The 13,479-nt window shown below is 42.5% G+C and overlaps 1 protein-coding gene across 2 annotated transcripts in view; it reads right to left on the reverse strand.

Annotated features, from left to right (window-relative positions):
- LOC147690364 (cytochrome P450 2F2-like) overlaps nt 1–13,479 on the reverse strand; it is an 818,967-nt gene that overhangs the window by 505,971 nt on the left and 299,517 nt on the right. For both annotated transcript variants that reach the window (XM_086937998.1, XM_086937999.1), the window contains one exon: nt 3,609–3,785. In XM_086937998.1, coding sequence (XP_086794124.1) covers nt 3,609–3,785 — 177 coding nt within the window. The remainder of the gene's footprint in view (nt 1–3,608; nt 3,786–13,479) is intronic.

The following is a 13,479-nucleotide window of genomic DNA, read 5'->3' on the forward strand; positions in this document are numbered from 1 at the left end:
AAAGAGCAATTTTTGTGCGGAGTAGCGAATTGTCATGTTATTCAATGGGAGTTTTTGGTGCGCATGGAGAAGGTGAATTTGGGGTGTTCCAGTTGCGCTAGAGGGACGGGGCTTGGGTGAGCTGTAGGGAGAGTGGATCGGCAGGTGTGCCGGATTTTTGGGATTTGTTGGCCGAAGGGAAGGGTGTGCTTGGGCAAAGTCGATTTGGTGAAAACGGTGCGTTATTTACATGAAAGTTGAAAAAACACTAATAAAAGCAAAGCTAAAAAGCCACCTCATTACAAACAGAATGGCTTTAACTTAAATGAGGGCGAGATCTATTGCATTTTCAATGCTTGTTTACTTTGGTTCCATCAAGAAGGCATTCAGATGTGTCACACATTTGCCATAAATTCTGAATGTTAGCACTCTAGTTGCACATTAGATCACTGTAGTAAAGCTACTGCTCACCAGGGACGTCTGCTGCTGGTATTCAAAGTGCATGTTTCAGTCTGCATGTCAGAATTTTTTTAATGAAATAGAAGAGGATTTGAGAAGTCACTCAAAATGATCCCTAATTTTTCTTTCTGAAGCACTAATCATACTTTCTATGGCAAAATTAACCCCCTCATGTTGTTCCTTTTTAAATTGAGTGTTTTCAGACTTACCACTTCATTCCAATCAAGATGGCTTCTGGTGTGCCATACTTTTGTCATAAGTAAGACTGTTAGCGCTCTAGTTGTTCTTTAGAACACTCTGGGACATTCTGTCATTGGGCTATACTTGGGGTACATCTGGGTGATATTTGGGCTACATTTAGGCTCTTTTGTCTCTGGTGGCCATCTTGCGAGACTATGTCAGAATTTTTTAATGAAATTGAAGAGGGTTTGAGAAGTCACTCAAAATGTGCCCTAATTTTTCTTTCTGCAGCACTAATCATAATTCACATGGCAAAATATACCCCCTCATTTTGTTCCTTTTTAAATTAAATGTTTTAAGAGTTACCACTTTATTCCAATCAAGATGGCTTCAGGTGTGCCATACCTTTGTAATAAGTAGGACTGTTAGCGCTCTAGTTGTTCTTTAGAACACTCTGGGACATTCTGTCATTGGGCTATACTTGGGCTACATCTGGGTGATATTTGGGCTACATTTGGGCTCTTTTGTCTCTGGTGGCCATTTTGGGAGACTGCATGTCAGAATTTTTTAATGAAATAGAAGAGGATTTGAAAAGTCACTCAAAATGTGCCCTAATTTTTCTTTCTGCAGCACTAATAATACCTTCTATTGCATAATATACCCCCTCATTTTGTTCCTTTTTAAATTAAATGTCTTAAGAGTTACCACTTTATTCCCATCACGATGGCTCCAGGTGTGCTATACCTTTGTAATAATTAGGACTGTTAGCGCTCTAGTTGTTCTTTAGAACACTCTGGGACATTCTGTCATTGGGCTATACTTGGGCTACATCTGGGTGATATTTGGGCTACATTTGGGCTCTTTTGTCTCTGGTGGCCATTTTGGGAGACTGCATGTCAGAATGTTTTAATGAAATAGAAAAGGATTTGAGAAGTCACTCAAAATGTGCCCTAATTTTTCATTCTGCAGCACTAATCATACTTTCTATGGCAAAATATACCCCCTCATGTTGTTTCTTTTTAAATTAAATGTTTTAAGAGTTACCACTTTATTCCAATCAAGATGGCTTCAGGTGTGCCATACCTTTGTAATAAGTAGGACTGTTAGCGCTCTAGTTGTTCTTTAGAACACTCTGGGACATTCTGTCATTGGGCTATACTTGGGCTACATCTGGGTGATATTTGGGCTACATTTGGGCTCTTTTGTCTCTGGTGGCCATTTTGGGAGACTGCATGTCAGAATGTTTTAATGAAATAGAAAAGGATTTGAGAAGTCACTCAAAATGTGCCCTAATTTTTCATTCTGCAGCACTAATCATACTTTCTATGGCAAAATATACCCCTTCATGTTGTTTCTTTTTAAATTAAATGTTTTAAGAGTTACCACTTTATTCCAATCAAGATGGCTTCAGGTGTGCCATACCTTTGTAATAAGTAGGACTGTTAGCGCTCTAGTTGTTCTTTAGAACACTCTAGGAGGCTGCAGTAGAACACAAAGGAATCAACTGACAGTCTCTGTCCTTGTTGGATGTACATGTTTTACTGAGAATGTCAGACTTCATTTTCACATGACTGAGAAAGATAATGTGAATTTACAGAAAATATGCTTTCAGTTTAGCTTATAGATCCCCTTCCAAACCACTGTGGGAAAATCATGAGATATTAGTTTTCTTTCAAACAATATTCATGATATCACAGCAGAAGGTTTTTTCACATGGTAAAATCACCTTAGAACCCACCACAATTCCTAAAACGAGTATGGTACCATCAACAAATGATTTATAATGTAACTAAAGTCCTAAAACCCTCTATTAACTACAATGCTTTTTAATGAGGTGCTATCATGTATATTGGTCCCAAGATGGCTGCCAACACTTCTTGGATGAAGTGCTGACAGCCAATCAGATCAGATGTGTGGTTAGGCTCCGCCCAGATATATATATTTTTTTTAACCTAAATTACTCAAAATCCACTGGAGCACATATATTGAGACCTAGCAAAGGCACATCAGGCTAACAGTCCCTACAATTTTGCCAAGTTTGGTGGAAATCCATTCAGCCGTTCGAGCTAAAAGTGAGGCCAACCGCCCTATGGAAATTAACATGGGAAAAATGTGTTTTGGGACCCCCCTTTTTTCTCGGCCCCCCCTTGATGAAACCCCCCCAAATTGTCAGGGGCTGCTCAGAAACAAAATGTTCCATTTTCCTGAAAATTTCAGCCAATTCCGTCCACAAACGCCAAAGTTATTAGACATAGAATTTTCAAAAATCCCATAGAGAAAAAATCCTAACTATATATACCTACTGGCGACCGCCAGTAGGTAATATATATATATATATAGATAGATATATATAGATAGATATATATAGATATAGATATATGTATATATGTATTCCATAAGCAAGGTGATGTAAGGGATGCCCAGCCTCTCGGGTTGGGGCCTGTAGGACGCATCACTTCCATATATTCCACCAGAACAAACACCTACTTGCGTGGGTGGGGCCGCGTCGGCCAACGGACGTGTGCAGCACTACCAAGGTAGTGCTCACGACGGCCGTTGGCCGACGGCAGCAACAAAGGGGTTAATATCTGTTTTACTTTCAGGATCACCAGTTTGTTTCTTTGCACTGTATTCACTTTACTTATTGAGAGGACCACAACTATCATATTATATACATAATAATTGAATAGAAGCAATAAATGACAAAAGCCTTTATCTCTTTCTTGCTCCACGTGGATGGCACTGTGCTAATCCTATGCTTAGAAACTTTGATATAAAAGTAGACATTTTAGGTGAGCAAATTCAGAGTGTCGGTGGTGTTGTGGGATGCTGTATACAAGAGCTGCTCTCCACCTAAACCTAGGAACTACCCAGAGTTCTCTGCAAAGGTAGTGTAAGAAACCAGTTACATTCAACAATTCATTGAGTGGTCACTGTCACATGTTAAACCTATTCAACCACTTTAATTGAATTTGTAAAGTTTGCAGTACCTGCTCCATCTTGATGAGGAAGAAATCGAGTATGTCTCTAGGGGAAGATGAATCCAGTGTTTTTTCATTTTCCCTCGCTTTCTTTAAAATAAAATCATGCAGCTGTTGAAAATGTTTGAATAGCTGATGGTGCGGTCCAGGGATATAATCCATGATCTCTGGGAACATGTGATAGAGCTTTAAAGGAGAAGAGAAATTTCAGGTGATTCAATTGTAAAATGCATGTTTGCACAAATGCAACAACAGGACACGCCATTCAGCTTTTTACTTAGCAGTGTTGAAAACGAATGTAAGCTGCACTTGTACCCACATCTTTAAATTGAGAATCTGGACATTTTCTTTTTAGTAACTCAAAGGAGAGTTAACAGGTTGTTTCAAACACCAATGACATGGTCCTTGATTCAAATATTACAATTATATTAATTAATGAACCATCCTCTGCTAATTGTAATTTCAAACTAACTGCTATATATATAGAGCTTATTACCCCTGATGAGACATTGAGGTGCTTTCCAGCAAGTAGCATGAGTCTGCGGTACCCAGGATTAGAGGTATTAGTTAGTAGATTAGTAAAAAAAAACTTTTGGGGGGGTGTATGCTTTAGTTGTGTTAGATTTAAAGGAATGCTTCACGACCATGCAAAGCATCCCACTTTGATAGCATGGGAATTCACATGCACCTGTGTGGAAGCAAACTGCAGAACAAAATAGTCACCAAAGTATCTGCTGACAGCCTCACAGCCAAGCCAGAAACAAAAATCCATGCAAGCCAATGACTGCCCTCTCCCCATCCACGCCACTACTGGAGAGAAACAGCACAAATCATCCAGTTAGCCAATACACCATTAACAGCACAACAATGTCATGTGCGGATTCCCAAAAGCTCAAGCTCAAGCCCAGGTAGCTGGTTAAACTGACACCCACCCTGAACTGACTCCCCAAACCCCCACGGAAGCACAGAACCTCCACCCAACCAAAACATGCACACTAGGCCCCCACTCTGTTGGCAGAACCAAGCCCCGCCCCTCATGGACAACACCACCAAAACAGTGGACATAGACACTAGTCTGTGTCTTTGCAAAAACGATGGGACATATTTACAGCGAATTGGCATAAGGCAGTGCTGAAGTCATTTTACTGAGCTGCCCTACGCCAATTCAAAAGGGCAGGAATGTACCATATTTACAAGATATGGTGCATTCCTGTCCTTTCAGCCAGCGCTGGCGCACAATTAGCAGTCATGCACCAAACCAGGTACTTTTGTACCATGGTACAAGGGTGTCTGTGTTGTTAGCAAGATTGTTTTTGTTCAGGAAGGGACATCTTCCTGAACTAAAACAATCACAAGAGATATTTTCCTCATTACTTGTGTGCATCAGGATGTAAACATTTCTCCTTGGTAGGCCTGCTGTAGTGAGCAGCAAGGTAATGGCGCTGCCCCAGGTTAACAAGATATTATAAATCTGGGGTGGCATCAAAGAACATGGGTGTTGTGTGGGAACACCCACAGCAACACCCATGGAACGCTTCTTAGACCCAGAGTAAGGCAAGGCAGCGACTTGCGCTGCTTAGCCTTACTCCATATCTAGAAGGCCATGAATAGACATACATGGTGGCATACGATCTAGTGGTGAACCTGGTTCGTAAATACGCCTCTATGCTTCCTAAGGGTTAGTCATTAAGTAAAGACAGTAGTAAATGTTTTTAAGTTTCGTTCAGTTATGAAGTCTTTCTTTCGCCCCATTTCAACATTTCAAAGGTATACACCTTCCAAGAAAAGTAAACTGGGATTATGGGTAATCATTCTCCTGATCTGGCTCTCACAACTCCACAATATATACAAAGTTTAAGCCACAAAAATATATTAAGCTGGGGTACTTCAGTCCTAGTTGTCATACAAAACTAGCTCCTAGCACTACTTTCAAAGTGTAATCCAAAATGACATGCTATAGACCTATCTGTTGTCTGAAACATATTGTCACACCATGGCATACTGGAATCCTAACAAAGGTTCAAGGTAACAATACATGCAACAAACCCAAATCTAAACAATAAAATAAAATGTACCAATTAAAGAAATCGTAAAAAGGAGAAAAGAGAAAAAGGGGGAGAAGAAAAAGAAGAAATAATCCAAGTACAAATGATTACAAATTATTGAAAATGTATTCACAAAATGTTTCAAGTGCTAAAACATGTAAGACAATGTAGCTCAAAACAGTACAGAAACAACAAAAATGAATAGGCAGTGCAATGTATAACCAAACAGGTAGCTGAGGAAAGGAATTATACAAACATAAGAAGTTCAGGACAAAACTGGAACAACACAAAGCAAATCATTGCGTCCTTCTTCAGGTGCGGCCACATATGTGCATCAACGACGTTTCGACCATTGTAAAAATACACAGTCATCATCAGGACAAAGCAATAATTATCTGCGCATCCAAATGAATTGAGTAAAACATCTATGAAATGAAATCCAACCCCCCAAAAAATCCAGATTATGTTGGATCCGCCAAGAAATTGGAAGAGAGTTGGAGTGATTAAAAGACGAAATGTGAATTATATTGTTGTGTCCAATGGATCATGAAATCAATGATCCCACACATGAAAGTAAAAAAAACCAAGCCAATTGAATTTGGCAAACAAATTGCAGCATGTGATCGCCTTAGCTATTGATAATGTGCTCATGACTGTCTAATGCAATTACTACATTGAGTACAGCCAGGAAAATGTGTGAGGGTGGTGCTAAAAAGGTCCAGTAATAAACGTTGGGCTCTCATTCACCTGTGTGTCTTGCATGAATTGCATCACAAGTGTACACAAGGAGAGGATAGATGGAACGTTGAAACTTTTCAGATGCTCACCAACCAGTCACAGACCTGGGTTGAATCCTTCATCGTTCATTAGCTCACTTCACCACCCCTTGTTCAGACCCAGACATATGCAAATCAGTCTTGACCCTGTTCCCCATGGGAACATTCCAGCCCGAACTGCCAAGCCAAGTCTTTCCTGGACTGGAAATAAGCATCCTGGAACCAGTTCTGGGGTACCTGCAATCATCAGCCAGGCTAACTTGAATCCAGTGGCAAAGTGAACAAGGCACCCATGTCTGGCATACCCTGCCAACTAAGGGCAAACAAAGCAAACACAAGAAGATGATAGACGGAGCAGTCGAACATTTCAGACACTCAACCCAAGTCACAGATCTTGGTTGAATCGGTCATCGTTCTTTAGCTCACTTCGCCACCCCAGTTCAGATCAAATCAGTCTTGACCCTGTTCCTCATGAGAACAGTACAGCCCGAACTGCCAAGCCAGGTCCTCCCTGGCCCGGAAACAAGCATCCTTGGACCAGGTTTCGGGGTAACACCCCTTATCAGCCAGGCTAGCGTGAATGCAGTGGCAAAGTGAGCACGGGACCCACGAGGTATCCCGCAGACCTATTTCAATTTAAACTATCTTCAACATCACTGCAACGTATCTAAACCGTTAGTTATCAAGTAAGTTGAACTGAAATGTTGGGTTAGGCCAGTGATTATCAAACTTTTTCAACTCTCTGCTCCCTTGAACCATTGGGTTATGCAAAAGGGTAAACCCGGAATCACTCGGAACTGGGTGCTAGATAGTATATAATAGGGTGATCCCAGTATTATAACATCAAAAGTGCTTAAACAAGAAGACAATTCAAAATACAATTCAGTTGAAAAAAGCAAAATACAAACATAACTTTTTTGTTTCAGTGTTATTTATTCACACTGAAACTGATCGTCTTTTCTTCAGGCAAATATTGAAGGGCATACATTTTTAGCACAGTTTCAACATGACAGTGCCCAAAGTGAGAAGAATGGTAGGGGGAGACTGTGATTCAGGTGGGGTAGTGAGGTAAAGTTAAAATGGTGACAAAAATCACAGAGTTCTGGCATATATTCTTCATATGCCTGCAAAGCAGGTAGTCAAGTACATACTCATCACAGTACAACATATCTGTACAGCTTTGCCATGGAGCACAAGGTTTCACAGCAAGGTAAGTACTGTTGAAAGAGCTGGCAATTATCAAGTGTTGACGTTTTGACCCCAATTGGTGTGTAGGTTTATCAAGCCTTACTCGAGGGGTCTTCCTTAGGTCAGTTGGTTGGTGGTGTGGGGTGAAGGGGCACCTGCAAATGACAAAGGATGGTGTGTCACATCCAAGCTAAGATAAAAATCAAGATTAACATAGTCCCTTGAGCTGGTCCTCGGCCATTATAATTACCGTAAGTGAAAAAAGGAGGGATCTCTCACTAATCAATGGTGGAGAATCAAGGGGTTCTGTGGCTCTCAATGGAAAGACGGCAAGAGTGAGAAGACACCTGTAGAATTAAGGTGACGGTCAGCCATGTGTTCCTCGGTGAAGAAAAACCTAAGTGAAAGCTCTGAGTCTCAACACTTCCTCAAGGTGCCAACGAAAGGCGATACAGGCAAATCAAGGATCCATCATAAAAAAGGTGGCAACATCCAGTATCTTTAATCTTTATAAATGTAAAGGCTCTCAAATCAATCAAGGGAGAATGGAGAATCAATCTGGGAGGAGAAAACAAGCCAGCTAAAAATAATGACCCAAAGTGTGGCGGTCAACGATACATTAGAAGTGATGCTGCCAAATGCTAATGGATGTGCGACATGCAAGTGGCGCGGGGTGAGTGGGGGGCACAAATTACTTGAAAGTGCATAAGGCAATGATGCGCATGGGCTATAAACAGGCTGCCAATAGTTAATGAAAGCACAATAAAGACGTGCCACGGTCCCATGCACCGGTCATCAATGCTATGAGTTAAATGGTAAACTTTATTTCACTTTATTTCTACAGGTTTCTTCTCACTCTTGCCGTCATTCCATTGAGAGTCACTGAGCCCCTTGATTCTCCACCATTGATTAGTGAAAGATCCCTCCTTTTTTCACTTACGGTAATTATAGTGGCCTAGCCCAGCTCATGGGACTATGTTAAACTTGTTTTTTATTTTAGCCTGGATGTGACACACCATCCTTTGTCATTCGTAGGTGCCCCTTCACCCCACACCACCCACCAACTGTCCCGAGGAAGACCCATCGAGTAAGGCTTGAAAAACCTACACACCAATTGGGGTTGAAACGTCGACACTTGATAATTGCCAGTCCTTTCAACAGTACTTACCTTACTGTGAAACCACGTGCTACATGGCAAAGCTGTACAGATATTTTGTACTGTGATGAATATGTACTTGACTACCTGCTTTACAGGCATATGAGGAATATATGGCAGAACTGGCTGTGATTTGTTGTCACCATTTTAACTTTACCTCACTACCCCACCTGAATCACAGCCTCCCCCTACCCTTCTTCTCACTTTGGGCACTGTCATGTTGAAACTGTGTTAAAAATTTATGCCCTTCAATATTTGACTGAAGAAAAGACGATCAGTTTCAGTGTGATTAAATAACACTGACACAAAAAATGTTGTTTGTATTTTGCTCTTTGAAACTGAATCCTATTTTGAATTGTCTTCTTGTTCAAACACTTTTGATGTTATAATACTGGGACCACCGTATTATATATGCCCTTGACCGATTGGCCCTTGGCTACGGCTCCCCACTACTACAGTTTTTTTGGAGGGTGGGGGGGACGGTAAGCCCGATCTCAGGAGTAGTTTCATTTTTCTCCCTGCAAATAAGTGGAATGAAGCTGATGAAGTTATTATATTCATGTGTATAGTGTTTCATATTGCTATCTCTGCACAACAAAATAATCCTAGAAACACTTGTTTGCCCATGACTTCTTTAGAGAACCCTGTCATACTTGTTTTTATCTCACTTACAGTACAAGATAGCACTCCTATAAAAGTAGGCCCCAATGCAAAAGTGTTTCTGCACTTGAGGAATATTTACATGCACGTCCATTTCTACCCATGTCATATGTGCCAACTCAGCAGGGTGGCTCATCATTTTTTTAACTCCATACTGCGTTATTTTGCTGTCTCCTCTCTGAATTTGCTTTCAATTCAATCTAAGCCAAATAACCCCCCCTTTTTTTTTAAACGCTCCTTTTTCTTGCTTCCAAATGTTGGCAATATGCTGGATACGGCGTTTTACTTCCCTGTGCTCATGGAGAGAGCAGACCTGTCTGGAAGTGTGTGCACTGAAAGAAATGTGTATTGGAAGTACCTATGGTGCAAGTACACATGTCAATACTTAACCCCTTCCATGCTCATGACGAGCTCAGCTCGTCATGAGGCACAGTTGAGCTGTGCTGATGACGAGCTGAGCTCGTCATGAATAAAGCAAAATGACACTTTCCGGCACAGGGGAAAAATAACCACAGCAGCGATGTGGTTAATAACACTTAGTGTGTTTGAGAGACAAGGCAACTGTACTGTTCCTGCTAACTTGAATTGGTGTGAAATGCTTTTGGAAAAAACCTAAACTATCAATAAGTCTAACTAAGTAAATAAGTCATCTTCCACTTACTTTGGGAGTGTTGGAAGGTGGGGATCCAGTGAAATATGGAGGTCATGTCCCACGTCATGTCATCAATTAAACTTTACATTACCAGCTTAAGGCTTGTCACTTACAGATCATCAACAACATGCGTTTAAGTCTGATTAGTTTACCTGAAACCAACAAACCCTTCAACATTAAATGCATTAAGTGCTTTGAGCATGGCCCCCCTGGTTAGTTTTGACAGCACCCCAGGTTAGGCATGTGACTGGTTGTGGAGGAAGGACCTAAGCCATTCAAGAACAGAGCCATCCATTCCCATCCTGATTTTGAGGAGTTCGAGTAGTTTTTCATGGTTGACCATGCCGAAGGCCGAGGATAAATCTAGGATGATTTGGAGACAGGTTTTGCCTTGGTCAAGGGCTTGTAGGGCATCATGCATGATGTGGAGAATGGTGGTTTCCATGCTGTGCCCGGGCCTGAAACTAGATTGGAAGTCATCTAGTAGGTGGAAGTTGGTGATGTTTTGGCTCAGCTGCTGTGGTACACACTTCTCCAGAGCTTTCGCTAAGAATGGGATGTTAGAAATAGGTCTAAAGTTGTCGGGGGAGGCAGGATCAATGACGTTTTTTTCTAATAGGAGGACTTGACCAGCTTTCAGAGAGTCGGGTATTGATCCCTGAAGAAGGGAGGTGTTAATTATTGCTGTCCAGCTAGGATGGACTGGGCGGTGGCAGCTAGGCAGTTAGAGGGGACTGGGTCATTGAAGTGGTTATTCGGGTTTAAAAGGAGATGTGTCTTCTGGAACAGGCATGTCTGCCTCTGAATTCTCCAGATAGGTAAAAAATGCCTTGTGTTAATTAGTTTATTAAGACCCTTCACATTAAGGGTAAGGACCCTAAAATATGTAACTGTCATTGTTCTACCCATTAGACCTGAAAGCTGTGTTAAACATCATTGTGTCTGTAGTGGAACTGCCAGTATTTTGTCTGTCAGACCCTATTAATATCTAACATGTACTGTGGTGTGACAGCTGTAGAGATGAGTGTAACCACAAACTAAGACATCACAAATGGAAAACAGGAGAGAGTGCCAATAAAAACATGAACATACTATTAGGAGAATGGACTTACTGTTCCAAGTGTCCAGAGAAGAGGGATCCAGACAGTGGCCACAGTTTCCAGACCCCCCACCCAGCCAGCTATCAATATTAATGTTGACAGTTATGTGCCCAGCCATGTTATGAGGAGTCAGACTTGGCCAGCGCCATAGCAATCGACTCCAGCACTGTCTGTTTTCCATTGGCGATCATCATAGGTTACGAGAGGATACTCCCCATCCTCATGACATGTCCACGCTAGCAAGGCCGGCGATTCATTGAACTGGGCAGGAAGGTCTTCGATGGCGATCTGTCAGCAGCTAAATCTACGCCTAAAACACAACATGCCTCCTCCATGGATCGGAGCTGGAAAAGCTTAGCATCCAAGTGAAAGATGAGGCTAAACAGATGACCCCATGAGCAGGACACTCCAATGTTCCACAAGTGGGAGGTAGCAGGTCGGAAATCTTATCTTTTCTGTAAAGTGATCACCACCAAATCCTGGTAGAGTTTTGGAGTTTGGTCTCTGAATTGGATAGGATGTCTCTCCCAGGCCCTGCGCAATATATTGTCCTTTACCTGAAAATCATGGATATAAACTAAAATGTCAGTGGGAGGGGCTGACTTTGATCATGGTAGACCAGCTCTATGTGCCCGACCCGGTCAATATTTATCTCCCGGATGAGAGGGGCCTCCAGTATGAAGCGAAAGACATCTGTGACGTAATCATCAAGATCCTTTTAGGAAAGTAGTTTCCGCTTCTTATGGTTACTCCCACTTTTTGCTGATACCTCACTGTTTTGGGACTAGTCTGACTGGGATCCTGCTATCCAGGACCCCAGTCTACCTGCTTTCTCCCTTAAATTGCATGTATGTACTTTAGGTACACTTCAGATTGGATACTGAGGTACCCTTATCAGTCCGTAGTATATGGTACACCATGTACCAAGGGCATAGGTACCCCAGAGGCCTCCCATGTACTGACGCATATATTACGCCACCCATGAGAGGCTATTCAAAATGATACCACATGTCTGCTACAGCAGACTGTGTAAGCTGGTGCTTGCACCACTAACTTAGATATAGGCACACTATATCGATCTAAATCACTACACTTAAAAACCTATCAGTCACCCCTTTAGCAGGCCTTAACAATCCTGAAGGCAGAGTGCTGCTTTTTATGTGAGAGGGTGCCCCTGCATGAGCAGAGCGCCTCTGCAGCCCTCAGAGACCATTCTCCAGGGTTGTTTGTGATGCAGCCTGACATATAGGTCAAAGTGCCTTATAACCTCGTGGTAAATGCTAAATGGCTACTTAGAAACATGTTGCGTTTGGTGTCAAACACCTTGGAATCATACCTCCATACCAGTAACTGGTATGGGAGGTATGATTCCACCCTTCCAAAGGTACATGTGTGGGTCATACGTCTACCCAGTACCAGCTTTCTCGACATGGGCAGCACAAAATGGACGCTGCCAGCCACATACATGATTCTGCTCTCCTGCTACTGAGCCAAGCTCGAGCAGATGAAAGCATACAAAAATAGGCATCCTGTCACAGGGAGGTGTGACCACCTCCCGTACAGAGTTTAGTGTATTGGGGCTGGGTGGGTGTACTCTGAGAGTGCCAGAAAGTCTGCACTGGGGGCACATTTGGTGTCCCTGTGCAAAGTTCAGCTCAAACGAGTTCTGGGAGCCATTGGCTCCAGCTCTGGTGCAAAACTGGACAAGCAACATGGGTGTAGCCCCACCTCTGTACTGCTCCTCCCCTAGAAGGGTCCACTGAATCTGTCCAACCCTTTCCCGTGGGTATAAAGTGGGTTACCTGGCTACAGGACTTTAGATTTTACCTGGACAAGCTTCTACTAAGAAGAAACCAAGTACTTCGACTGTGTGCACGACGCTGGAGGACTGAAGAATCTCCCTTGGAGTAAAGGAGTTACTCCCCTGCACTAGCAGGCACCTAAGTGCATCTGACTGGCTTGCATCTCCCAAGCTCCTGAGGACTCCGAAGATTTCAGCAACACAGGAGGTGGGTTTCTGAAGGTCCCTGAAGTTGATCTGCCCTCTAAGCGATTCTGAGACCAGTATCCCTTGCGGGGAACGCGTGACCCAAACCCCTGTGCACGTGTACATTTGCAAGTGCATATGCTTGTTGGCGACCCCTGAGACTGTGCATTGGACTCCTAGTAGTCCTAACCCCGAGAAGTATTTGCATCAAAGAAATCCTGTCTCCTGACATTGAGTTCTCTGTGGGCTGGTGCTTTGCAGACTTGCTTGAGGTCTCCTTGCAATCACTGGTCTGTTGGTCTGTGGGTCCTGGCAA

This window comes from Lissotriton vulgaris, chromosome 9, assembly GCF_964263255.1.
Source record: "Lissotriton vulgaris chromosome 9, aLisVul1.2, whole genome shotgun sequence".
NCBI lineage: Eukaryota > Metazoa > Chordata > Amphibia > Caudata > Salamandridae > Lissotriton > Lissotriton vulgaris.